The sequence below is a fragment of the Xenia sp. Carnegie-2017 genome, unplaced genomic scaffold (assembly GCF_021976095.1).
Source record: "Xenia sp. Carnegie-2017 unplaced genomic scaffold, XeniaSp_v1 HiC_scaffold_25, whole genome shotgun sequence".
Classification (NCBI taxonomy): Eukaryota; Metazoa; Cnidaria; class Anthozoa; order Malacalcyonacea; family Xeniidae; genus Xenia; species Xenia sp. Carnegie-2017.
Window position 1 is genome coordinate 6,678,383 of NW_025813488.1, and position 27,328 is coordinate 6,705,710.

Consider the following 27,328-nt stretch of genomic DNA (forward strand, 5'->3'; position numbering starts at 1 on the left):
AAAACGGCAGACGTTTTGTCATTTGTCTGTTTATAATACAATCAACATCCTTGTAGGAGCACTTTTTAGATACAGAAACCTCGTTATTTTAGAAGTTCCCATGTAATTTTGCTTTCACTCGTGGATTTTTTTTCACTCTATTCCCTAAATCTTTGTGTATATATTTTGAAATATTCGGAGCGTGTTTTTAATTCAATATTCGACAAGTGTCGTGTTAGTATTTGAAGGAAAGCATGAATAAACAAGAAACAAAAACACATTAGTAAACTAGATTATCATACACTGTTTTGATAATAGAAATATCTCAGGTAACTTAAGTTGTGTAACACAAAACGAGCGGTTAAATATACGTGATGCATAATAAAGAGTGTTGAAATTCGTGATTAAACGCATATGGTAATCACAAATTTTAATAACCGCAAAGACTGCCCCATCCTTGTCTTTAGCGAGTAGTTGTCAAATATTCAATGAGAACATCATACCTTGTTCATTGTTTAATCGAATAGTGAAAACTTTTGCCTTATGTATGGTATTCTATGTATTTCATTGACAACCATCTAACGTTTATATTGTACATGATGAAAATTCTAATCTGCTTGTAAAATTTTTGTTAAGTAAATATTAATAGAACCATATAGAACTATTTGTAATTTAATATTTTTGACAAAATTAGGTAAAGATTGAATTGGGTCGCTCAAATCCAGAAAAATTGACGTACAGCGTACACAGAAGCTGAAATGTGTTGACAAATCAATATTCCGCAGACAGCCATAAATTCCATTATTAAGGTGTGATTAGCTAATGCTGTTGTTGAAGATGGAGATGGTTCAGTGTGTCGAATTTTGCATCATGACTAAGACACGTTAAATGTAGATAAGGTCGCTTTAACTGGGAGTTTCATTCGAGAATAATTTGCACAGCTGTAATAAGATGTTTTACTGCGAATGAGATCAATCATCTTACGCAGTGACCCAGACACATTCACCCATTAACTTTAATGAAAATGAGTGACTTATTTTAAAGAAATCTGACAATGCCAAAAAAATGACGAAAACAACGTCGAAGTGTCTTTAGGACAAAACAAAACCAGAGCCAAATATTCAGAGAATGTTACTGTGCATTACAAACTGACTTCATCATCAAAATGAGCACCACTTTCACATGCCATGAAAAATTATTCAATCTTATCAGTTTGCCTGTGCAGCTGCTTTTTCACGTGTCGAATATGTTTATTTGAGCAGGCGATTTGAAATCAACACTAGAAGCGTCAAATGTAATTCATGCAAGACCTTGAACGTTTCTAAATCAAAATAATTGATTTGGAAGATGAAATAGAATTCAATGCACATGATTCATTTACCAAGGATGTTTATGCATGACGCAGTTTGTACGTCAACAAGCATACACTTAACGAAGCTTTCACTTTAAAAGTTTGTGCATTAGACAAAATATGATTAACTCGATCAATGCAGACAAAAGTCCACTTACTTAAAGTACGCAAGACTAATGTTGATTATGTTATTTATGCTGAGAGGGCACATTAAAAGTAGACGTAATAGCTTCTTGGAATCATGATTCACCCTGCTGGACGTAAATCATGTGCGACAAATGATTGATAAAATGAACAACCTCACAACTCTTCCGCAGAAAGTTAGCGAATGTCACTATAGGCAGTATTCCTTAATAAAACGTTTGAAACAATAATTTTTTAGTGTTAACTGACGCAAACCTTGCTAAAACCTATATAAAATTTTTAACTACATTATGACCCCAGTAAAATCAAATGCATTTACCAGCAAGCAAAGCATTCAAATTACTGATGCAAAAAATTCATCCAAATCAGAATCTTGTGATGCATGAGGAAAAGTTTCAGCAGTTAAGAGGTATAATGGTAATGTCAATTTAGACCATAAAACGTTGGAACAAAAATTCGATATCCCATAGAACTAAAAAACATTCATCACATTCACGTTTCTAATTATTTGACACCAAATACAAGTCCTTGCCGATACATTTTGCAACGATCAACAAACCAAGTACACACCTTATCACTCTTCAACTTTTGGAAAACAGCTTAGCTAGTATCTTGAAAATATAATTGGATATGCATTGTGTAGCATAGTATCAAAACGCCACTCACATCGAGGTGAGTTGAGAAAAAATCGAAACATCGCTTGCTTTTTTGCTCGTAGCTAATAGTAACATTGACTAGGACATCAATTTGTAGTGTATAAAATGAGATTTTTTCTCAACAACGATTTTCTTTGACATATTATGTTATATAATAGAATAAAATATTTATAATCACAGGTGTGAATAAATCATCTGAGAATACATTTTATTCGGCATTAATTGCAAGAGGAAATTTCCGTCTGTGCGAATGTATTGACAACGTTTGCCGTAACTTGAGTAGAATTAAGGATTTGTGAAAATTATAAGCAATGTATAGAGAATTGCATGCACATACATAATGGTAAAACTTTTGTCTCTGTTTAAAAATCTTTTTAACTAAAATTAGTTTGTTTTTTTGTGTAATCACTCTCTTACCTGATGTTCTTCTTTCAAGAGTCTTGGCGCACAATGACAAAAACACTTTTCTTTTGACATATTAAAAACACATTTTGAATAATTATGCAAAGTAACAATAATCTTTTAAAGTGTATGTTTTCACCCCAACAGAGTTTGACAACTTTTTATTGACTTATAAAATGTATTATGCCACGAAATTTCTTTTTCTGATAAGCCAAATTATCATGTAAATGATGCAAAACATGAGAGATTAATAAGAAAGACGTTGAAAAATATCAGTAATCAATGTATAAGATATAGTTGTATAAAAATGTCATCAACACTGAAACTAATACAAACAGCCACACCTTTGTACACAAGACGAATATTGCTATTTCTTTAATATTCAATTCTTCAAAATGATTTTAATTAATCTACCATCGTTAGACATAGTAGTAATGTTAAGTAATTACAATCAGTATTTCTGACTCTCGTACCTCCGATTCTAAGGTTATTCTTGAATTGTTTCCAATGATTTTGCATACACACCACCGTCATATATGATAACTTACTCCTAATTTAAAGTTATAGTCCTTAACAGACCAACTCACACGATCGCTAACTACCCTCTAATCCATTCATCCCGAGCTAAATATTGAGGGTTTTCACAATTCTTCACCCTAGTCCTTTTAGCAATTCGTTTGTAGCTATCATATACCGTCATTTTGATCAATGGCAGTTTTTATTGAATAAGTCTTCATGAATGACTCTTCTGAATGACTCTTCAAAAATAAATTTAATGATTTTGCTCTTCGTGTGTATATCAGATAAGTCTTTTTTCCCATTTTTCAATACTACTTTCACTCAAATAAGATGATTAGAGATTTTGCAGGGAGACAATTCCAACATTATGCATATTTGTCATGGAGACAGTCAAATGTAGATTATAGCAAGATGACATAACATGTAATATTTAATTTATCATACAAAGCGTATTTTGATTTAGAGGTTTTATGAGAAGTACCTTTCACTGGCTTTGCAGGCACAAAGTCTGATCGTATGATGTCTAATCAGATTATTGTCTTATAAGTTGTTATTAACTTGCCTTTACGCAGGTGCTTAGATACTTTGATTGCATCTGTGCCCACGAACTGGTGTCCAGTGTATTATCAAAGTTCATAGTTGAGAATTGAGAATGGTTGAGATGAGATTGTTTGTTTTATTTATGAATTTTAAGACCAATTTGTGGAGAGTACGGTGTGAAATGATCTTTTCCATGACAGCATTCGCAAGAAGATTATAAAGATTAGCTGGGTTTTTTTTTTAAGGAGTAAGTACGACTTTGTTATTGTATTTTGTTTTTGTAATTATGTGATGAATTTTGCCGATGCTCTTAAGTCTTAACTCTCGAGCCTCGTGTTTATAAAACATTATTTATGTCGCTTGTTAATGTCAAAAATCTTTTCGAAAATTTTTGTTCCAGTCACATTTGCACAAGAGAAAAAGATATTTTATTTTTGAATTTAAAATTCAAATATGGCGGTAAAAATATTGCTCCAGGTGTTTTGAGTTCAACGGATATTATAACTTAACCTTGTATATATGTTTAAGTATGTATAAAAATTTTATTTCAAGAGGGTAACAGACAACAGTCAAATAGACTGATAAACTACTGTCTCTCTTATACTATATATACAAATGTATATGAAAATTCTAAAATTATACTATAGCATATATTTAAAAAATGATCATGCACTCAACTTGAAAACATCTATATACTTCTAGTTTAGTTAGCATGAATTTGACGTCAAGTACTTTTATTTTTGGCATTCTGTGTGACGTGTATTTATTTGATCATGGAGCATTTAGTTTATTAAAACGCGTGCCAAAACACCTTTGTTTGTTTTTCTATATATGCACTCGTACTTAAGAGTATTGTAATCTGGGCTAGAATTTGTGATAAGCAAAAACGTGTCGTTAGAGTGATATAATAGCTATTATTTATACACTGAGTTCAATTCCTTACAAAGTTTCTTGATTGTTTGAGTAAGTTTTCTTGAACCCCATTGACATAGACGAATAGCGAAAATGCAAAACATGAAAACCACTTAAACACGGGCAAACCACTTAAACATTGGCAAACCACTGGCTTTGAGGACGTTGCTCTGATGCTGCTTGTATTTTCTGAAAATGTATTTTGGTTATGCTCAAATGATAATGATGTATAACATGATATACAGAGCAAAAACCTCTCTAAAAGAAGACTTTATTATGTATAAATCTACAACCGTGGCTGTTTGTGGGTGTTCTGATGTGCATTTTGGCTGAAGTACCTGTCAGTCTGTCGCTATTGTTTTGAACAGCTACGTCTTTCAAAAATTTCCTATCTTTCACTTTGAATGTCATTAGCTAACGATGGGATCAAAGTTTCAGATTGAAGCTCTCTTTTCTTCCTTGTCTGTCAATGTTTTTGGCTCAAATTAAAATCAATGATTTCTTCTGGTTAAGTGAAAATAGTTCTCGATCTTTTCCCGCTAAAGTGGTTGGATTTGTGCACGTGTTGATTGTACTAATCTTCTTAGTGCAGTGACATCCTCCTGTTATACAAACATATTTCTTATTGTGATTAAAGGAAATGTCTTGCCGTCTTCCCCTAAATGATCAGAGATGATGGTTTGTGTGTGTCTGTGTGTCAGTGTATGTGGGGGGGGGAGGCCCGATTGTTAAGTGTGTCCATTAATTGTTTGATATATTAGTATTTTGCAGGGAAATTGACTTCCATCTTGTGTATCTAAGACTGGGGGTGGTGGTGCATATTTCTCTTCAACCCTGTCCTAAATCCATCCTTGCGTTTTGACGTATCATTAAATTCTTGATAAATGACTAATGATGTCTCACCCTGGCAGTTCTATTTCATAATGTGGTCAGTCGTCTAGTTTTGATGTTTCTTATGTTACATTGCTATTCGTTATGGGCTTATGGCAATCGAAAAGCACTTAAAATACATCATTTAACAACACCTAATCAAAATAACAGCGTTAAAATAGCAAAGTTCTATCTTTCAATGCAACTTTGTGTTATCATTGTGATCACTAGTCTTTATCCCGAGTGGGCAATTGATAAGCTGATTGTTAAGCAAATTTTTTTAAGTCAGTTTTCCATCCAAAATGAATTAAAATTACACAACATAAAAAGATTCAATGTAGGGCTCAATTTGGACTGCGCGAATGACTTGGTTTATTAAATGTTATCAATTTAACAAGTATAAAGTCTTATAAATGAAAGAGTTAAGCTGTGAAAGACTGAAAGTTATCAACAAACTAAAAATGTCTAAACATGTTTAAGGCTGGTTTAAATTAAGTCAAACAGGCCGAAGTTGTTTAAAACTTTGTACTATCCTTTGACATTATAGTTTATTCTACGGGTAGGACTCTTGTAAATAAAAGTAGAACTTTGAAAATAGAAAATCCCGTTTTCGTTCTATGTCTCCCTATACTCCGGTGTAATGTTTTACACCCAAACTTTCATTTTAAGGATAATGAGAAATATTCCTTTTGCACAATAGCGAATTATTGTATTCGAAGACCCATAAACCTTATAACTACCGCACAGAAATTTTTATTTTATATTTTATATTTTAAATGAAACCAAAGTTTAGTGGATTTAGAATATATAGCTCATAATGATAAAGTTGTTAGCTAGTTTGTTTTAAGTAAAAACAGGTGAAAACTGGAGTAAATGCATCAGTAAAATTTAATTATTCAGCAGTTCCGATTTTAATATTAGCTACACTAAAAGCTATGTCAGAAATGAAAGATTTTTAATTATCATTACAAAGTGCGTTTATTATTTCGCGCAAATTTTTTTGTTATTAAGTGATATGCAGAAATGACAGGTGTTCTTTGACAACTTTTCTGAAACTGTTTATGATGTCGAATTTATGATTGTGTCGTTTTGTAAAATTGTTTTTGTTATTAGATATTGATAATATATCGTTTTGTTGTACATTGATAATATATTTTTTACCAAAATATTTTTGTCTATAGATCTATACATTAGGATTGATGAGAATTGTGTAAATGTGTGACTTGTAAAAGGATAAGACATTTTTATTTCTTTTATTGTTGAAACCCTGTGAAGACGTTTAAAAGTTCAAAGCTTCGTTCTTAAAGTTTAAAGCACAGTTTCTAATGATACAGGGGTATGGAGGATTGTCATAAATTTGTATTAAGTCATTACGGAATTAGATAACTGGAGCTCAACTCTTCACGTCATTGCTACTGTTGCTGATAGTTCTTTCACAAGAGAGGGTGGAGAGGTGACAGTACTTCTCTTGCGGGAGAAGGGTTGGTGGTAGTGCTTGTACTTCTCTTGAGGGAGAAGGGTTGGTGGTGGTGCTTGTACTTCTCTTGCGGGAAAAGGTTGATGGTGGTGTTTGTACTTTTCTTGCGGGAGAGAGGTTGGTGGTGGTGCTTGTATTTCTCCTGAGTTAGAGAGGTTGATGGTGGTGCTTGTACTTCTCCTGCGGGAGAGAGGTTGATGATGGTGCTTGTACTTCTCCTGCGGGAGAGAGGGTTGGTGGTGCTGTATTTCTCCTGTGTTAGAGAGGTTGATGGTGGTGCTTGTACTTCTCCTGCGGAGAGAGGTTGATGGTGGTGCTTGTACTTCTCCTGCGGGAGAGAGGTTGGTGTTGGTGTTTGTACTTCTCCTGCTGGAGAGAGGTTGATGGTGGTGTATGTACTTCTCATGCGTTAGAGAGGTTGATGGTGGTGCTTGTACTTCTCCTGCGGGAGAGAGGTTGGTGGTGGTGCTTGTACTTCTCCTGCGGGAGAGAGGTTGGTGGTTGTGCTTGTACTTCTCCTGCATTAGAGAGGTTGATGGTGGTGCTTGTACTTCTTCTGCGGAAGAGAGGTTGGTGGTGGTGCTTGTATTTCTCTTGCTGGAAAGGGGGTTATATTGGTGGTACCAATACTTCTCTTACGTGAGTGGAGGGTGGTGCTGCTGCTGGTATTTCCCTTGCAGGAAAGGGGATATTGGTTGTGCATGTACTTCTCTCGCGGGAGAGGGAAGTGGTGGTGCATGTACTTCTCTCGCAAGAAAGGTGGTGGTGGTGGTACCGGTACTTCTCTTGCGAGAGAGGGTGGGAAGGTAAAACCTCTTAACTCTCTGTATCGTGTGTTTCCTATGTTTTTCTACTATAAATTTAGTATTTTTCAATACAACCATCCGTCTAGAGAACTTTGCTTTTCGATAAAATTTATGCAAGTAAATGTCAGTGAATAGCATAGAGTAAAACCGCATAAAATATTTTAATCTAGATATTGCATTATTACGCTAAGGTAACCATGTTTTTCTGTTGCATTCATTTTTTTAATCTCTCTTTTGTGTGTTCATTTTTAAATTAGTACTTACCTTATATAAACTGATTTTCCGATTGGGTCAATTAGATAACAGCGATAAACTCTAATTATTGAGATTCGGCATTTCTATGGCATCTTTTACTTCACTATACTTTGAACCAATCATAAACCTTGATTTTGTTGTTGCAGTCTTTAAATCGACCTGCAGTGTAAACCTTATTTTAAGTCACTCAACTTTAAATGCATTTTTATTTTTATATTTATTACAAAATGGACATTGAGATGATGATGAAATGTAAAAGTATGTTTTATTTTCTATCCTATGTTACAACCTGAGGTTTTACGATGTGTTCCATTATGAAACTTTGCATTCAAAGTGTTTTCTCTTTGTAAGCGGAAATGCTCGAATGACGTCATCGATGAAATTCCTATGCTCATTATTGAATATTGACAGCAATAAATAAAGGTCCTGTTGAACGTACGCTGTGCAAGATTACTACAATGCAAACTCTATGATTGCATAACTGATTTTCTAACTATAGACCTCTATAAAACTATAACTAATTTTCAGTGCATGTGTCGTCATACATAGCTAACTGTTCTCCCCGTCAATTGTCATTACGTCAACATATTCATCGCTGCTTTGTGAACTTTTCTTTTTCTCTTGCTCGTCGATTTTGAAACCATATTTTGATTTTGTTTTCCGGTAACGTCAGTTCCAAACACAAACTACGAACTTCATCACTTGTCAAGTACTTCATTGTTTCAAACTTGTTTTCCAGGGTCGTCAGCTGTTTGGGAGTGAATGGAACTCTGGGATTGCGACCGGGCTTTCGTTTCTGTTTCGGTCGACGTTTACTTGACTCTGAAACAGGACAAGACACAGCGTCGAGACATGGGTAAGTGACAATAAAAGAATGGGGGTGAGGGGGTATATGGGTTGTACGTTTGTCAGCAGGTTGTGTGATTGGATTAAAACACATCCAATATACATGCATAAAATATAATTTAAACCGCCACAAATTGTGGCCATGTATTCATGTAGCCTAAACAAGAGCAAACATATAAATCAGTTTTAGAAATATACGTTGACGAAAAGGCTTGCAATACATATTTTAATATGTGGTGTTTTAACGAAAATTATTATCGTAGCTTCAAATATCAAGCATGACGTCAACAAAACTTTCATAAAAGTTTATTTGAAAATTACAATGTCGTCATACCAGGCAATATTAACCAATAAAATAACCACGCATGTTATGGACTTTCACATTAATTTATCTGTCATAATTGAATCATACAATAAAATGATATGCAGATTTGAAAGGAAAAAGAAAAATTCTATGTCAACTAGAAAATACAATTGTGCTTATAGAACTATGAAAGGTGACCGTAAGACAGAGTCTATACATGACAAAAATAATTCCGTTTTTCAAAGTCAAACATGTATACATGGGTTTGTTCGTCGTTGAATTTTAGATGGAAAAGCAAAAAGTAATAAAAAATAAGTTGAAGACAACAATCAAACACTCTTCGTTCATACACTGTATATTTTAGGTTTTAACATTCAAACATCTTTTTCCTTGAATAGTCCAAACTGAACGACGCCTTTAAAATATTTATAAAACAAACAAAAAAGTATTTTTAGTTCTACGATCCGTCATATCCATCACATGCATAGAGTTTTGACGCATCTCATGCGCAACTATATATGACTCTCTAATGTTTTAATTGCTCAGAGCATTTAAAAAACAGCTGATATTACAAGAAGTCAAAATGAACTTATATGTTATGTCATGAACTTGTCATAGAGAGTTCTAAGATTACATGAATGCTGGGAAGTCAACCTTCTCTTGGGCTGTTGTGTAAAGTATGAAAGGGTTGAAATATGGCCTTGTTCTTTTCTTCATATTGCTACATATTGATAGATTGTTAAACATACTTTTTCTTGCAAAGTATAAAGTATAATTAAAAACGATTCTGCCTGAATTTTCAAATACATGCTGATTGCCGACCATGCTGTTTTATCAATGAAAAACGTTCTGCCATTTTGAAAGAAGTTAAGTCTGTAAGGGCAACTTGCTTTTTCTTGTGAAATTTTCGATGCAACAAAGCTGCCAAGTTTTACCTGTTAAACAAAGCTTCTGCTCACGCTAAATTCAATGTAGAGAATTTCTTCGTAAAGATGTAAATAAGCAGCAAGGAGGACAACGTATTATTAGATACGATATTGTACTATGTTTTGATGTGGTTATCAAAATAGTTTGTTGAAGGCAAAATTGGCTACAAATCCAAACATTACACTAAAAATTACACAAAAGTATAACTACAAATTCCACTAAAGTTTATATTATTACCTATATTAAAAAAATAATCATTATATATATTTGTAATCAAGTTATATATGATCAATACATATTAATCAATGCATATTATCTACAAAGCAATCGTTTCATCAGCAGAACGGAACGAGGTTGTCGATTGCTGTGCTGTATCAGTAGAAATAAAACTGTTCTTTTTAAACAACGCCTTCATACTGTTTCGATAAACTGGAAGCCTCAGTGCATACACAATTGGATTGACAGCAAAATTCACCATGGCAACTGGTTTGTAGTAGTAAGAAAAACGCCCAGCCAATTCACTTTGTATTTTTCCAAGCCTTTGAATAAACTCCACTTGTTTGGCGACAAAATAAGGAAATGCAGTTACCAGTAATAAGACATTCAGCACAATGATTGTCTTTACAATTTCAAAGTGTTTAGTGTTGTACTGTTTAGCATTTACTTTAATGCCTTGTCGACTTTGCAATACAACCTTAAGTATGAAACACTTCAATATGATCTGAAGTAAAACAGCGATTTCCAAGACAGCATATATTGTGATATAGATATACATAAGCTGGTCATTTTTCTTGGTGTAAATTGATGTGAGTTCACCAAATACCATGCAAATGGCAATCAACCAAACTGTGGCGCATAATATGTAAATTTTCTTCGTAGATAACATTTGTTGTTTGTATTTGGGATACTTTGCAATCATGTAAGTTTGCCATGTGTGTGATGTCAAGTGAAAAAATGAGCCCGCAGCCCCAAACATCCAAAAGAAAAGGACAGAATAAATGACAGCTTCTGATGATTTGACCTCGAACAATTTACCAAATCCAACAATCATGAATAGAGACAAAGATGCAGTGATGTCAGCTATAGATAAGCTTAAGATGGTAATCCACGGTCCTCGTCTTAGTTTTTTTAAAGGATCCTTCACAATAACAACAATAAGAAGACCATTTGTTAGGACACCAACTGTGGAGATCACCATTGTTGTTATTTATGTTTCTTGAGGAATTGAGAAACTTTTCTTCGCTTTCATATTAAATACATAAATTTATGTTTATTTTATGTTGCAATATTTTTAAAAACAAAAATTTGTTCTTTTTAGACGAGGAACTAATTTATAACGCTCAAATCCTGGTTCTCACTTTCGGCAAAAGTATAAACATGAGCATAACTGCAAAAGATTATCAACTGTCAATTCTTCTTATGCTTATGTTTATGTTGCAAATGATGACCAAACTTAAAATGATGTCGTTTTACTATCATCGACTTTTGCATAAGCTTTTAAGTTTTAGTCTTATATATGAGTTTGAGAACATTGCCATTATTTATTTTTGTAGGAACTGATTTTTCAGTTTCCACTGTGTGTGAACTGTGATATATTCGCATACCAAGACCAAATATACGGGCTTACTTCAATGCCACTACATAAAGCAAGCATAATTTGAGGAATGTTGTAATTTTTATGTTTTGTTCTTATCAAGGCAACCAACACAAGTTTTGCTGTTTCTATGACAATTCCAATTTCACGAGGAACAAACAATGTTGAATATCATGTAGTTGCCTAGTTCATTACACAGAGAAGATATTGATGAAAATATCATATCTCGGTACATATAAAAAAATGAAGTTCTTGATATGCATGGAGAGATACGCAGATGTTGTCTTTTGCCTGGTACTCTTGAACTCTTGAAGAAAGGAGGCAAGTGAAAATGACTTGATATTGTAAATATGCATAGAATATTTACAATATCAAGTCATTTTCGTTCGTATTCGGAGATATTGGTGAAATCGTTTTATGCATGTTTTATCATACAGTTATTTGATTTTGCCAAATAACTTTGGATAGCAATGTTTATCTTTACAGCTTACCATGAAGCCACAAAATGCTAGTTAAATGAACTACACATAATAGTTTTGCTTATTCTCAAAATGTCCAATTTCATGATAAAATCACTGCATGTAACGTTGTTGAGTAATACAAAAGTGCAAACGCCTTTACGTTTTTCTCGCAAGCTTGTATGTATTTCTTTGAATGCATTTCTCTTTGCAGTCAACAAAGCACTCGAGTTTATTTTCATGACTTATAATACTTTTTATATAATACTACTTACTTTTGTATTAAGTATCGAAACGGAGAAATTCCTTGTGCAATTTACTTTATCTACTTTTGTCGAATTGCACATTTTGATAGAATTGTCGCTAGCTTTGACCACTGGCACTGGATATATATTCAACAAACATATCAAAACAACGTATCTATAAACATATTGTACAGGTACCATAGCGTGACCTCAGAAATTGATTTTATTTAAGGAATTGTACGCCGGGTTCCACCTGTCTAAAAAAGTAATATAATTTACTTATACAAAATTTAATTTGAAGTGTACAAAGTCTGGTAATTACATGAATCGATGACTAAAATTTGGTTTAAAGGGGTTCGATAAACCACATGTCGAAATGTTTTATTAATCGTACTATCTCCTCAAACAAATGACAGGGTTTGGTAAAACGTCGTAATCCTGCTATTACAAATAATAATTATTATATATCTCCCAAGACTAACTTCTTTGTCGTCTGCTGGCCTTCTTACAATAAAGATTCATTGATGCGTTCTTAACTCTTCTTCTCACAAATACTCAACTGATAGCAAAACACAATGTCTTATATGGTAAATTAAGATCGCGTGTATGTATCTGGTGTTTTGAAACAGACAAAACATCTATTTTTCTCGGTTGACCTTGGCCTCAGAAGTGGCTTAACGCCTACATCAGACTAATTCAAAACTTGGGCTGGGCATCATGATGATGTACACAAACTTCTCACGTATACAGGAAGTACTGACAAAGAAGAAAATGGATAATTGGCTGTATATTGATGTAGAAAGTGAGACGAAGTATCCCTCCACGTTATGTATTGAATTCTACTTTCATCAATATTGCAGTGAACTGATTCACTCACCAAAATAAATTTCATCCGTGTAAAGAACGTCTTGTTGTATTAAAAAGTTATGGCTTTACCACGGCCCAGGGTGGTCTCATGTTATTGAGAATTCTTAGCAAAGTCTTTGTTGTAGGTATCTTAATTTGACATATTTCAAAACATAAACTCTTTCAATTTTAAGAATAACGTACTAATAAATGCTATAGCAAAAATTTCCTGTTTCAGCACACAATGTAAGTTTGTTCTTTGGGTCATCACAAGAATTTTTTGTGTAAGCAAACTTTTCATCATAACGCAAGTAGAATAAAAACTATGCAAATTTCATTTTGATGGTACATCGTTACTGTTTCTTTTGGCTTATATGCCTGTGATTAAAGGATTCTGTATTTAAGCTGTCCGTGCACTTGCGACTGTACGTTAGCTGCGTACACTTTTTCTTTATTTTGAACAGATCAACTTACTCTTTGAGCGATGGAACGAAGCTCCGTTTATACCGAAGTTTTTTTTTCCAATACATTCTCCAAGTAGCAAACGATATATGTAGTAAGTTTGTTGTCATTTTTTTAACAAGCTATAGAAGACATAACAAACAAGCAAGACTCATTTTTTCTTTCAAATTTTTTATCGAAGCACTGGGCGAATCTGTAACGTCTCTAACTTCAAGGTTTATTTGATTAATGATATGTACCGTTAAAAAAGTATTATACTGCTGATCTTTCTCATGAAAAGAAAAGTCAAAAAGTTGGCTTTAAATTTTAGTCAGTTTAAATCTTGCTACAAATCATGATAGTTTCTTTGTCTTTCATCTTCCCTTTAAAACTATGCTAATGTTACCTATACTATACCCAAATAAAAAATTTATATATCAATCATAAAGTTATGAATGATGAATGAAGTTACATCGCAAATGTCTCATTGGTGGACCGGAAGGAAAAGGTTGTTGACTGGGATGTTGGAGTAAAAACAGTATTCTTCTTTCTAAACAACGCCTTCATACTGTTTCGATAATCTGGAAGCCTCAGTGCATACACAATTGGATTGACAGCAAAATTCATCATGGCCACTGGCTTATAGTAATATGAAAAACGTCCAGCCAATTCACCTTGTAGTTTCCCTAGCCTTTGAATAAACTCCACTTGTTTGGCGACAAAAAAGGAAATGCAGTTACCAGTAATAAGACATTCAGCACAATGATTGTCTTCACAATTTCAAGGTGTTTAGTGTTGTGCTGTTCAGCATTTACTTTAGTGTCTTGTCGACTTTGCAATACAACCTTAAGTATGAAACACTTCAATATGATCTGAAGTAAAACAGCAATTTCCAAGACAGCATATACCGTGATATAGATATACATAAGCTGGTCAAATTTTTTTATGTAAAGTGATGTGACTTCAGCAAATGCCATGCAAATGGCAATCAACCAAACTGTGACGCATAATATGTAAATTTTCTTCGTAGATAACATTTGTTGTCTGTATTTGGGATACATCGCAATCATATAAGTTTGCCATGTGAGTGATGTCAAGTGAAAAAATGAGCCCGCAGCCCCAAACATCCAAAAGAAAAGGACAGAATAAATGACAGCTTCTGATGGTTTGACCTCGAACAATCTACCCAATCCAACAATCATGAATTGGGACAAAGATGCAGTGAAATCAGCTATAGATAAGCTTAAGATAGTAATCCACGGTCGTCGTCTTAGTTTGTTTAAAGGATCCTTCACAATAACAACAATAAGAAGACCATTTGTTAGGACACCAACTGTGGAGATCACCATTGTTGTTATCAATATTTCTTGAGGAAGTGAGAAACTTTTCTTTGGTTTCATATTAAATACATAAATATATGTTTATTATATGTTGCAATACTTTTAAAAACAAAAATTTGTTCTTTTTAGACGAGGAACTCAATTATAACGCTCAAATCCTGGTTCTCACTTTTGGCAAAGGTATAAACATGAGCATAACTGCAAAAGATTATCAACTGTCAATTCTTCTTATGCTTATGTTTATGTTGCAAATGATGACCAAACTTAAAATGATGTCGTTTTAATATCATCGACTTTTGCATAAGCTTTTAAGTTTTAGTCTTATACATGAGTTTGAGAACATTGCCATTATTTATTTTTGTAGGAACTGATTTTTCAGTTTCCACTGTGTGTGAACTGTGATATATTCGCATAGCAAGACCAAATATACGGGCTTACTTTTACGCCACTACATAATTTGAGGAATGTTGTAATTTTTATGTTTTGTTCTTATCAAGGCAACAAACACAAGCTTTGCTGTTTCTATGACAATTCCAAATTCGCGAGGAACAAACAATGTTGAATATCATGTAGTTGCCTAGTTCATTACATAGAGATGTTATTGATGAAAATATCATATCTCGGTACATATAAAAAAATGAGTTCTTGATATCCATGAGAGATATGCAGATATTGTCTTTTTCTTGGTACTCTTGAACTCTTGAAGAAAGCAGGCAAGTGAAACTGACTTGATATTGTAAATATGCATAGAATATTTACAATATCAAGTCATTTTCGTTTGTATTCGGAGATATTGGTGAAATCGTTTTATGCATGTTTTATCATACGATTATTTGATTTTGGCAAAAAACTTTGGATAGCAATGTTTATCTTTACAGCTTACCATGAAGCCACAAAACGCTAATTAAATGAACTGCACATAATAATTTTGCTTATTCTCAAAATGTCAACTTTCATGATAAAATCACTGTATGTAACGTTGTTGAGTAATACAAAAGAGCAAACGCGTTTACGTTTTTCTCGCAAGCTTGTATGTATTTCTTTGAATGCATTTCTCTTTGCAGTCAACAAAGTTTATTTTCATGACTTATAATACTTTTTATATAATACTTACATTTGTATTATTTTGCGAAACAGAGGAATTCCTTGTGCAATTTATTTGATCTGTTTTAGTCGAATTGCACATTTTGATAGAATTGTCACTAGCTTTGACCACTGGCACTGGCACAGGATATACATTCAACAAACATATAAAAACAACGTATCTATAAACGTATTGTACAGGTACCATAGCGTGACCTCAGAAATTGATTTTATTTAAGGAATTGTCCGCCTTGTTCCACCCGTCTAAAAAAGTAATATAATTTACTTATACAAAATCTAATTTGAAGTGTACAAAGTCTGGTAATTACATGAATCGATGACTAAAATTTGGTTTAAAGGGGTTCGATAAACCACATGTCGAAATGTTTTATCAATCGTACTATCAGCTCAAACGAACGACAGGGTTTGGTAAAACGCCGTAATCCTGTTATTACAAATAATAATTATTATATACCTCCAAGACTAACTTCTTTGTCGTCTGCTGGCCTTCTTACAATCAGTTTTGGATGTTATAAAAAAACGACTTTCGCGTTCGTCGTGTGATGCGTTCTTAACTCTTCTTCTCACAAATACTCAACTGATAGCAAAATAAAATGTCTTATATGGTAAATTAAGACCGCGTGTATGTATCTGGTGTTTTGAAACAGACAAAACAAATATTCTTCTGGGTTGATGTTGACCTCAGAAGTGGCTTAACGGCTACGTCCGACTACTTCAAAACTTGGGCTGGGCATCATGATGATGTACACAAACTTCTTACGTATACAGGAAGTACTGACAAAGAAGAAAATGGATAATTGGCTGTATATTGATGTAGAAAGTGAAACGAATATCCCTCCACGTTATGTATTGAATTCTACTTTCTTCAATATTGCAGTGAACTGATTCACTCACCAAAATAAATTTCATCCGTGTACAGAACGTCTTGTTGTATTAAAAAGTTATGGCTTTACCAGGGCCCAGGTTGGTCTCATGTTATTGAGAATTCTTAGCAAAGTCTTTGTTGTAGGTATATTAATATGTCATATTTCAAAACATAAAGTCGTTCAATTTAAAGAATAACGTACTAATAAATGCTATAGCAAAATTTCCTGTTTCAGCACACAATGTAAGTTTGTGCTTTGGGTCATCACAAGAATTTTTTGTGTAAGCAAACTTTTCATCATAACGCAAGTAGAATAAAAACTATGCAAATTTCATTTGATGGTTCATCGTTATTGTTTCTTTTGGCTCATATGCCTGTGATGAAAGGATTCTATATTTAAGCTGTCCGTGCACTTGCGACTGTACGTTAGCTGCGTACACATTTTCAACAAGCTATAGAAAACTTAACAAACAAGCAAGACTCGTTTTTTCTTTCAAATTTTTTATCGAAGCATTAAGCAAATCTGCAACGTCTTTAAGTTCAAGGTTTATTTGATTAATGATATGTACCGTTAAAAAAGTATTACACTCCTGATCTTTCTCATGAAAAGAAAAGTCAAAAAGTTGGCTTTAAATTTTAGTCAGTTTAAATCTCGCTACAAATCATGATAGTTTCTTTTTCTTTCATCTTCCCTTTAAAACTATGCTAATATAACCTATAGTATACCCAAATAAAAAATTTATATATTAATCATAAAGTTATGAACGATGAATGTAGTTACATCGCAAATGTCTTATTGGTGGACCGGAAGGAAAAGGTCGTTGACCTGGATGTTGGAGTAAAAACAGTATTCTTTTTTCTAAACAACGCCTTCATACTGTTTCGATAATCTGGAAGCCTCAGTGCATACACAATTGGATTGACAGCAAAATTCATCATGGCCACTGGCTTATAATAATATGAAAAACGTTCAGCCAATTCACCTTGTAGTTTCCCTAGCCTATGAATAAACTCCACTTGTTTGGCGACAAAAAAAGGAAGTGCAGTTACCACTAATAAGACATTCAGCACAATGATTGCCTTTACAATTTCAAGGTGTTTAGTGTTGTGCTGTTCAGCATTTACTTTAGTGTCTTGTCGACTTTGCAATACAACCTTAAGTATGAAACACTTCAATATGATCTGAAGTAAAACTGCGATTTCCAAGACAGCATATACTGTGATATAGGTGTACATAAGCTGCTCATTTTTCTTGGTGTACATTGATGTGAGTTCACCAAATGCTATGCAAATGGCAATCAACCAAACAGTCGCACATAATTTGTATATTTTTCTGGTAGACAACATCTGTTGGCTACGTATGGGATACTTTGCAATTATGTAAGTTTGCCATGTGAGTGATGTCAAGTGAAAAAATGAGCCCGCAGCCCCAAACATCCAAAAGAAAAGGACAGATAAAATGACAGCTTCTGATGGTTTGACCTCGAACAATCTACCCAGTCCAACAATCATGAATTGGGACAAAGATGCAGTGATGTCTGCTATAGATAAGCTTAAGATGGTAATCCACGGTCCTCGTCTAAGTTTGTTTAAAGGATCCTTCACAATAACAACAATAAGAAGACCATTTGTAAGGACACCAACTGTGGAGACCACCATTGTTGTTATCAATGTTTCATAACGAAACGAGGTACCGTTCTTGGGTTTGTTCTTCAATGAAACATATGAAAATTTTAAATGCATTGTAAACTGTCATATTTCTCAATGGTGGAGAAGAAAATTGCAAAAATTTTAGAAATGCATTAATTCAATGCTTTATCTCTTGTCAGTCTATTTCATTTCTTTTAGACGTAGTTTTCTACTGCAAGTGTGCAAGTTTTGCACTCAGCAAGTGTTACGAATTACAGAATACGGAAGCATTTCAGAAGCGGATACACCTCAAGGCTTTGTGGATGAGTTTTAAAAATTTCAAATACGAACTCGCAGAACTGCCATTTTCTGTAGTCTTTGCTGCATATTACGTGCTAGCAAAAGGGGGAATGTGGAGATTTTTACAGAAGTTGGACAGCAACAAAGAATTCGGAAATGTAATTGTGAAACGGAAATCATTTCTGCTGCGCTTGACACGAGGATTTGATATGATTTTTATTCTAAGTCTCTTTTTGTGTGACATGTATTAAAATATTGTGAAAATTTTAGTTTATTTGATTTCGAGATGGAGCACAGGATAATAAATAACTTACAGAAATTATGGAGAGGTACAATTATTGTAGTTGATGGTTGTCTTATAAATATTGGAAATGTTGCAAATAATTCTAAAATGACTGCACATAATACTGTGAAGAAGTTTGTATCTAAAATAAAAGCACTAAAGTTCCGCTTGTTTTTTGATAGAAAAATATTTCCTTTTAAACGTATTCAGTTTCAGGCTTGGCGTAAACCAACTTCTGATAATGCCATAAAAATCGCATAAAGGAAATAATAAATACAAGAATTGTAAGATTGTTCAATAAGATGACTTTTACCCAATGGCTTCAGTTAGACTATTGTGGCTTTTTGACTTTTTTTAATATGAGATTTTTTTGCACCTACCGTATTTCTTTGAATGCATTTCTTTCCAGTCAACAAAACATTTCATTGACTTTAAATTAATTCATCAGACCAAATAAAATGATTTTTGCAGTTACATACAATAGAGTTTTTGTTTATAAACTTACATCACTTTGATTACGAGAACCAGTCTCATTCCTTGTGCAATTTGTCTGGTTTGTTTGAGTCCAGTTGCACATTTTTCTCAAATCACCAGCATTGGCCATTGGATGTACTTTCATCAAACTTGTAAGAATAAGGAATCCATAGACAAAGGAAGGATAGACGTTTTGGAAATGCCTTTTGATTATCATAGTGAGACCCTAGATAATATGGTGCGCTGCTTTTCTTTCACTTGAATTTGATATTGACAGAGTATGTTCCCCTACAATCAAGTAAGCGTTGTGTGTGTTGGAGTTGTTATTTTATCGTCGTGCACGTACAAATTGCTTACAGATATAATTGGCGTGGGTTTCCGGAAATCTTGTATCATATTGACGGCATGTTTATAGAAGATCGTTAATACGATTATCGCTTTTACGAAAAACTGCAAACGTTTTGTCATTTGTCTGTTTATAATACAATCAAATATCTTTGTAGGAGCACTTTTTAAATACAGAAACCTCGTTATTTTAGAAGTTCCAATGTAATTTTGCTTTCACTCGTGGATTTTCTACCACTCTATTCCCTAAATCTTTGTGTATAGATTTTGAAATATTCGGAACTTGTTTTTAATTCAATATTCGACAAGTGTCGTGTTAGTATTTGAAGGAAAGCATGAATAAACTAGAAACAAAAACACATTAGTAAATAAGATTGTGTAACGCAAAACGAGTGGTTAAATATACGTGATGCATAATAAAGAGTGTTGAAATTCGTGATTAATTGCATATGGTAATCACAAATTTTAATAACCGCAAAGACTGCCCCATCCTTGTCTTTAACGAGTAGGTGTCAAATATTCAATGAGAACATCATACCTTGTTCATTGTTTAATCGAATAGTGAAAATTTTTGCCTTATGTATGGTATTCTTTGTATTTCATTGACATCCATCTAACGTTTATATTATACATGATGAAAATTCTAATCTTCCCTTAAAATTTTTATTAAGTAAATATTAATAGAACCATATAGAACTATTTGTAATTTAATATTTTTGACAAAATTAGGTAAAGATTGAATTGGGTCGCTCAAATCCAGAAAAATTGACGTACAGCGTACACAGAAGCTGAAATGTGTTGACAAATCAATATTCCGCAGACAGCCATAAATTCCATTATTAAGGTGTGATTAGCTAATGCTGTTGTTGAAGATGGAGATGGTTCAGTGTGTCGAATTTTGCATCATGACTAAGACACGTTAAATGTAGATAAGGTCGCTTTAACTGGGAGTTTCATTCGAGAATAATTTGCACAGCTGTAATAAGATGTTTTACTGCGAATGAGATCAATCATCTTACGCAGTGACCCAGACACATTCACCCATTAACTTTAATGGAAATGAGTGACTTATTTTAAAGAAATCTGACAATGCCAAAAAAATGACGAAAACAACGTCGAAGTGTCTTTAGGACAAAACAAAACCAGAGCCAAATATTCAGAGAATGTTACTGTGCATTACAAACTGACTTCATCATCAAAATGAGCACCACTTTCACATGCCATGAAAAATTATTCAATCTTATCAGTTTGCCTGTGCAGCTGCTTTTTCACGTGTCGGATATGTTTATTTGAGCAGGCGATTTGAAAGCAACACTAGAAGCGTGAAATGTAATTCATGCAAGACCTTGAACGTTTCTAAATCAAAATAATTGATTTGGAAGATGAAATAGAATTCAATGCACATGAGCGACAAATGATTGATAAAATTAACAACCTCACAATTTTTCCGCAGAAAGTTAACGAGTGTCACTATAGGCAGTATTCCTTAATAAAACGTTTGAAACATTAATTTTTTAGTGTTAACTGACGCAAACCTTGCTGATGTTAGGTTTTGTGATGTAGCCATGTTCTTCTTTATTATAATTTGACTTACACCAACCAATGTTACAGATAACTATACGATCACATCTAATGTTCAACGTCTTCTATTTTACAATGATTTAACTACTTCTATTTATACAAAATTTACGTAAGATTATTTTGGGTTCTGATAACAAATATGGTTCATTGACGTCAACGGAAAACTACTAGGAACTATAAAAAATATTGTCTTGATAACATTATAAGTATCTCTTAACATTAGTCATCTAATTACTTACACTTGAATTAATGTTTACTAATCACGGGAAGAATATGAGAGCATATCTTAACAGCTGAAACCTATATAACATTTTTAACTACAATATGACCCCAGTAAAATCAAATGCATTTACCAGCAAGCAAAGCATTCAAATTACTAAAGCAAAAATTTCATCCAAATCAGAATGTTGTGATGCATGAGGAAAAGTTTCATCAGTTAAGAGGTAAAATGCTAATGTCAATTTAGACCATAAAACGTTTGAACAAAAATTTGATATCCCATACAACTAAAAAACATTCATCACATTCACGTTTCTAATTATTTGACACCAAATACAAGTCCTTGCCGATACATTTTGCAACGATCAACAAACCAAGTCCGCACCTGATCACTCTTCAACATAATCAACAAACAATTTTTGGAAAACAGCTTAGCTAGTATCTTGAAAATATAATTGGATATGCATTGTGTAGCATAGTATCAAAACGCAACTCACATCGAGGTGAGTTGAGAAAAAATCGAAACATCGCTTGCTTTTTTGCTCGTAGCTAATAGTAATATTGACTAGGACATCATTTTGTAGTGTACAAAATGAGATTTTTTCTCAACAACGATTTTCTTTGACATAACATGTTATATAATAGAATAAAATATTTATAAACACAGGTATAAATAAATCAACTGAGAATACATTTTATTCGGCATTAATTGCAAGAGGAAATTTCCGTCTGTGCAAATGTATTGACGTTTGCCGTAACTTGAGTAGAATTAAGGATTTGTGAAAATTATAAGCAATGTATAGAGAATTGCATGCACTTACATAATGGTAAAACTTTTGTCTCTGTTTACAAATCTTTTTAACTAAAATTAGTTTATGTTTTGTGTAATCACCCTCTTACCTGATGTTCTTCTTTCAAGAGTCTTGGCGCACAATGACAAAAACACTTTTCTTTTGACATATTAAAAACACATTTTGAATAATTATGCAAAGTAACAATAATCTTTTAAAGTGTATGTTTTCACCCCAACAGTGTTTGACAACTTCCTTTTGACTTATGAAATGTCTTATACCACGAAATTTATTTTTCTGATAAGCCAAATTATCATGTAAATGATGCAAAACACGAGAGATTAATAAGAAAGACGTTGAAAAATATCAGTAATCAATGTATAAGATATAGTTGTATAAAAATGTCATCAACACTGAAACTAATACAAACAGCAACACCTTTGTACACAAGACGAATATTGCTATTTCTTTAATATTCAATTCTTTAAAATGATTTTAATTAATCTACCATCGTTAGACATAGTGAGTAATGTTAAGTAATTACAACCAGTGTTTCTGACTCTCGTACCTCTGATTCAAAGGCTATTCTTGAATGGTTTCCAATGATTTTGCATACACACCACCGTCATATACGATAACTTATTCCTAATTTAAAGTTTGAGTCCTTAACAGACCAACTCACACGATCGCTAACTACCCTCTAATCCATTCATCCCGAGCTAAATATTGAGGGTTTTCACAATTCTTCACCCTAGTCCTTTTAGCAATTCGTTTGCATCATATGCCGTCATTTTGATCAATGGCAGCTTTTATTGAATAATTCTTCATGAATGACTCTTCTGAAAGACTCTTCAAAAATAAGTTTAATGATTTTGCTCTTCGTGTGTATATTAGGTAAGTCTTTTTTCCCCAGTTTCCATTACTACTTTCACTCAAATAAGATGATTAGAGATTTTGCAAGGGAGATAATTTAAACATTGTGCATATTTGTCATGGAGACAGTCAAATGTCGATTATAGCAAGATGACATATCATGTAATATTTAATTTATCACACAAAGCGTATTTTGATTTGGAGGTTTTATGAGAAGTACCTTTCACTGGCTTTGCAGGCACAAAGTCTTATCGTATGATATCTGATCAGATTATTGTGTGGTAAGTTGTTATTAACTTGCCTTTACGCAGGTGCTTAAATACTTTGATTGCATCTGTGCCCACGAACTGGTGTCCAGTGTATTATCAAAGTTCATAGTTGAGAATTGTGAATGGTTGAGATGAGATTGTTTGTGTTATTTATGAATTTTAAGACCAATTTGTGGAGAGTACGTGTGAAATGATCTTTTCCATGACAGTATTCACAAGAAGATTATAAAGATTAGCTGGGGTTTTTTTTAAGGAGTAAGTACAAATTTGTTAGCGTATTTTGTTTTTGTAATTATGTGATGAATTTTGCCGATGCTCTTAAGTCTTAACTCTCGAGCCTCGTGTTCACAAAGCATTATTTATGTTGCTTCTTAATGTCAAAAATCTTTTCGAAAATTTGTTGTTCCGTTAAAAACGAAATCCCCAGCAAGAAATCCAGTCACATTTGCACAAGAGAAAAAGATATTTTATTCTTGAATTTAAAATTCAAATATGGCGGTAAAAATATTGCTCCAGGTGTTTTGAGTTCAACGGATATTATATAGATGTATATTTATAGATATTATATATTGCATATATGTTTAAGTATGTACAAAAACTTTATCTCAAGAGGGTAACAGACAACAGTCAAATAGACTGATAAACTACTGGCTCTCTTATACTATATATACAAATGTATATCAAAATTCTAAAATTATACTATGGTATATATTTAAAAAATGATCATGCACTCAACTTGAAAACATCTATATACTTCTTGTTTAGTTAGCATGAATTTGACGTCAAGTACGTTAATTTTTGGCAGTCTGTGTGACGTGTATTTATTTGATCATGGAGCATTTTGTTTATTAAAACGCGTGCCAAAAACACCTTTGTTTGTTTTTCTATATATACACTCGTACTTAAGCGTATTGTAATCTGGGCTAGAATTTGTGATAAGCAAAAGTATGGCAAGCCAAACCTGCCAAAAGTGTATCGAGATTTATTAGTCGTATTAGAATTACTGTAAGTCTATTCGAGATTCGTAAAGTGGTACTCGAAATTACTATAATGCGGTGTGAAAACTATATTATTATTGTTGAGTTGTGTATGACGAGATTTATATGACGAGTTGTTTTATAAACTGTGACGAGATTTATAAGACGAGTTTTATATGACGAGTTTCGTATGACGAGATTTATAAGACGATTTTTATATGACGAGTTTCATATGACGAGTTTTATATGACGAGTTTCATATGACGAGATTTATATGACGAGTTTCATATGACGATTTTTATATGACGAGTTTCATATGACGAGTTTTATATGACGAGTTTCATATGACGAGATTTATAAGACGAGTTTTATATGACGAGATTCATATGACGAGTTTTATATCGCGAGTTTTCCTCTAACAACGTGAAGTATTGAGTTAAAGAACACTTGTTTGTTTCAAAAGCAGTTATTAATTATATGCAAAATTTCGGCGGTTTGGTAACTTTGTATTTTCTATCTATACTGTATCGCTCTCACCAAAATGACAGAAATGAGCAATAGAGAAATTATTCAGGAGCTTCTTGGCAGAGTTACAGAGCTGTCTGAAAGAATATCACCTGACGTGGACAGTTCTGTAAGGTCAGAAGTGAGAACTATATTTGGACGACATACGACCGCTTTAAATTTGCCAAATGCTGAAACGAGTCGGGAGGGAGGGAGGCCTTGTTTTGATATAACCAAAGTACAGATAGAGCAATTACGAGATACCGGAATGAAATGGAAAAGTATAGCTAGCTTCCTTTGTGTATCAGAACAAACAATTTACCGGAGAAGGATTGAATATGGAGTTGAGGCTAGCTTTACAGACATCACCGATGATAGTTTAGATGGGCAGATAAGAGATATTTTAAGGCTTACTCCATATAGTGGAGAATGTTATATCAGGGGTAGTTTAAGGGCTAGAAAGATCTATGTCCAAAGAGAAAGGGTCAGAGAAAGTCTTCGGAGAATCGATACTATTGGAAGAAATATGCGAAGGAGGTATGCGATTTGTAGACGGGTTTATAACGTTCCCGGGCCGAATTTTCTTTGGCATATTGACTCAAACCATAAGCTTATATCCTGGCGATTCGTTATCCATGGTTGCATCGACGGGTTTAGTCGGGCAGTCATTTACCTAGAGTGCTGCGCTGATAATAGAGCTCAGACAGTAGTTGATCTTTTCAAAAAAAAGATTGATGAATTCGGTTTGCCTTCGAGGGTTCGTGGAGATCGAGGTGTCGAAAACGTTGACGTAGCACGGCTAATGATATCACGTCGTGGTGAGAATAGAGGTAGTTTCATTGCCGGGCGAAGTGTGCATAACCAAAGGATAGAACGGTTGTGGGCAGAAGTAAACCGGGTTCTTTCTGCTCTATACGTTGGTGTCTTTAAATTCATGGAAAACGAAAACCTGTTAGATCCGTTCAATGAGCATCATCTATTCGCCCTTATAAATATAAAATGATATACCTCGACATATTACTGTCACAAAAAAACAATTGTAAAAAAAGTTTGTTTGAATTAAAAAAAATACTTTTTACATTATTTTAGTGTACAATCACTTGATCCCCTCTTATGACAAATGTGGAAAGATCCCTTGCTTTTACCCAATCTATGTATTTTACCTTCACTAGAATTGCTGCCTGGTTCCTGTAAATGAACAACATATCAGTTTTTAAAAGCACACTATTTACATGATGAGCATGTAGCAATCTAATTCTCCAACCTTTGTTGCATTTCCCATGTTAAGCAGCTGGACACAAGGTCGTACATACACTGGCTTTTGTGCGTATAGTCTGTGGAGGATAACACCATGCAATGTCTGACCAGGGGCTAATGTTGGCGCAACCAGAGTGAAATGTACTGATGTTAACAGTTCTATATCTGTACCATGCGGAATTTTTCCATCAAAGGCCATCATTATATTAGTTTCGACAGCAGCGGCTGACAAATCTTTTGAAAACCGACAACCTGAAATCATGTGTCCATTTTCTACCAACATCAGCCGAGTGCCTTGCCGTGGAACTGCATTATCTTTGGGGCCGCTTAATAGGATTAAATCTCTCAAAAATGGCCTGTTATCAATTACTGTTGATGAACGAGTTCGCCTTGTTCGGCTTCTTGCAGCAGGTCTACTTGCGGGAAAATAGCGCCTCGATTGAAATGCAGTGGATGAATTTCTTCTAATTGGGAGGCGATTCTCTATTGTAGCTGTTGATGCCATTTGATTAGGGTGATGCGTTAATTCTCTCTGGCGACTCGTTTCAGCATTTGGCAAATTTAAAGCGGTCGTATGTCGTCCAAATATAGTTCTCACTTCTGACCTTACAGAACTGTCCACGTCAGGTGATATTCTTTCAGACAGCTCTGTAACTCTGCCAAGAAGCTCCTCAATAATTTCTCTATTGCTCATTTCTGTCATTTTGGTGAGAGCGATACAGTATAGATAGAAAATACAAAGTTACCAACCCGCCGAAATTTTGCATATAATTAATGACTGCTTTTGAAACAAACAAGTGTTCTTTAACTCAATACTTCATGTTGTTAGAGGAAAACTCGCGATATAAAACTCGTCATATGAATCTCGTCATATAAAACTCGTCTTATAAATCTCGTCATATGAAACTCGTCATATAAAACTCGTCATATGAAACTCGTCATATA

General features: G+C 33.7%; 1 protein-coding gene and 2 long non-coding RNA genes across 6 annotated transcripts in view; 2 read left to right on the plus strand and 1 right to left on the minus strand.

The window, feature by feature from the left end:
- LOC124453060 (cannabinoid receptor 1-like) overlaps positions 1–21,779 on the minus strand; it is a 30,583-nt gene extending 8,804 nt beyond the window's left edge. The window contains exons 1-4 of one of the 4 annotated variants that reach the window (XM_047003775.1): positions 21,448–21,779; positions 19,599–19,855; positions 18,262–18,591; positions 10,398–10,907 (exon numbers count right to left, since the gene is read on the minus strand). In XM_047003775.1, coding sequence (XP_046859731.1) covers positions 10,398–10,907; positions 18,262–18,591; positions 19,599–19,784 — 1,026 coding nt within the window. In that variant the 5' untranslated portion in view covers positions 19,785–19,855; positions 21,448–21,779. Of the gene's footprint in view, positions 1–10,397; positions 10,908–16,026; positions 16,260–16,470; positions 16,698–17,414; positions 18,592–19,598; positions 19,856–21,447 lie in introns of those variants that run through there. The other 3 variants (XM_047003771.1, XM_047003772.1, XM_047003774.1) reach the window with 3 other exon arrangements.
- On the plus strand, positions 12,987–14,999 carry LOC124453524. Its single transcript, XR_006951116.1, has 2 exons — positions 12,987–13,273; positions 14,603–14,999. It is a non-coding gene; the product is annotated as an uncharacterized LOC124453524 (long non-coding RNA).
- The window catches only part of LOC124453502, an 86,317-nt gene continuing 75,786 nt past the window's right edge, over positions 16,798–27,328 (plus strand). Inside the window, exon 1 of the long non-coding RNA XR_006951092.1 lies at positions 16,798–16,979. This is a non-coding gene — a long non-coding RNA (uncharacterized LOC124453502). The remainder of the gene's footprint in view (positions 16,980–27,328) is intronic.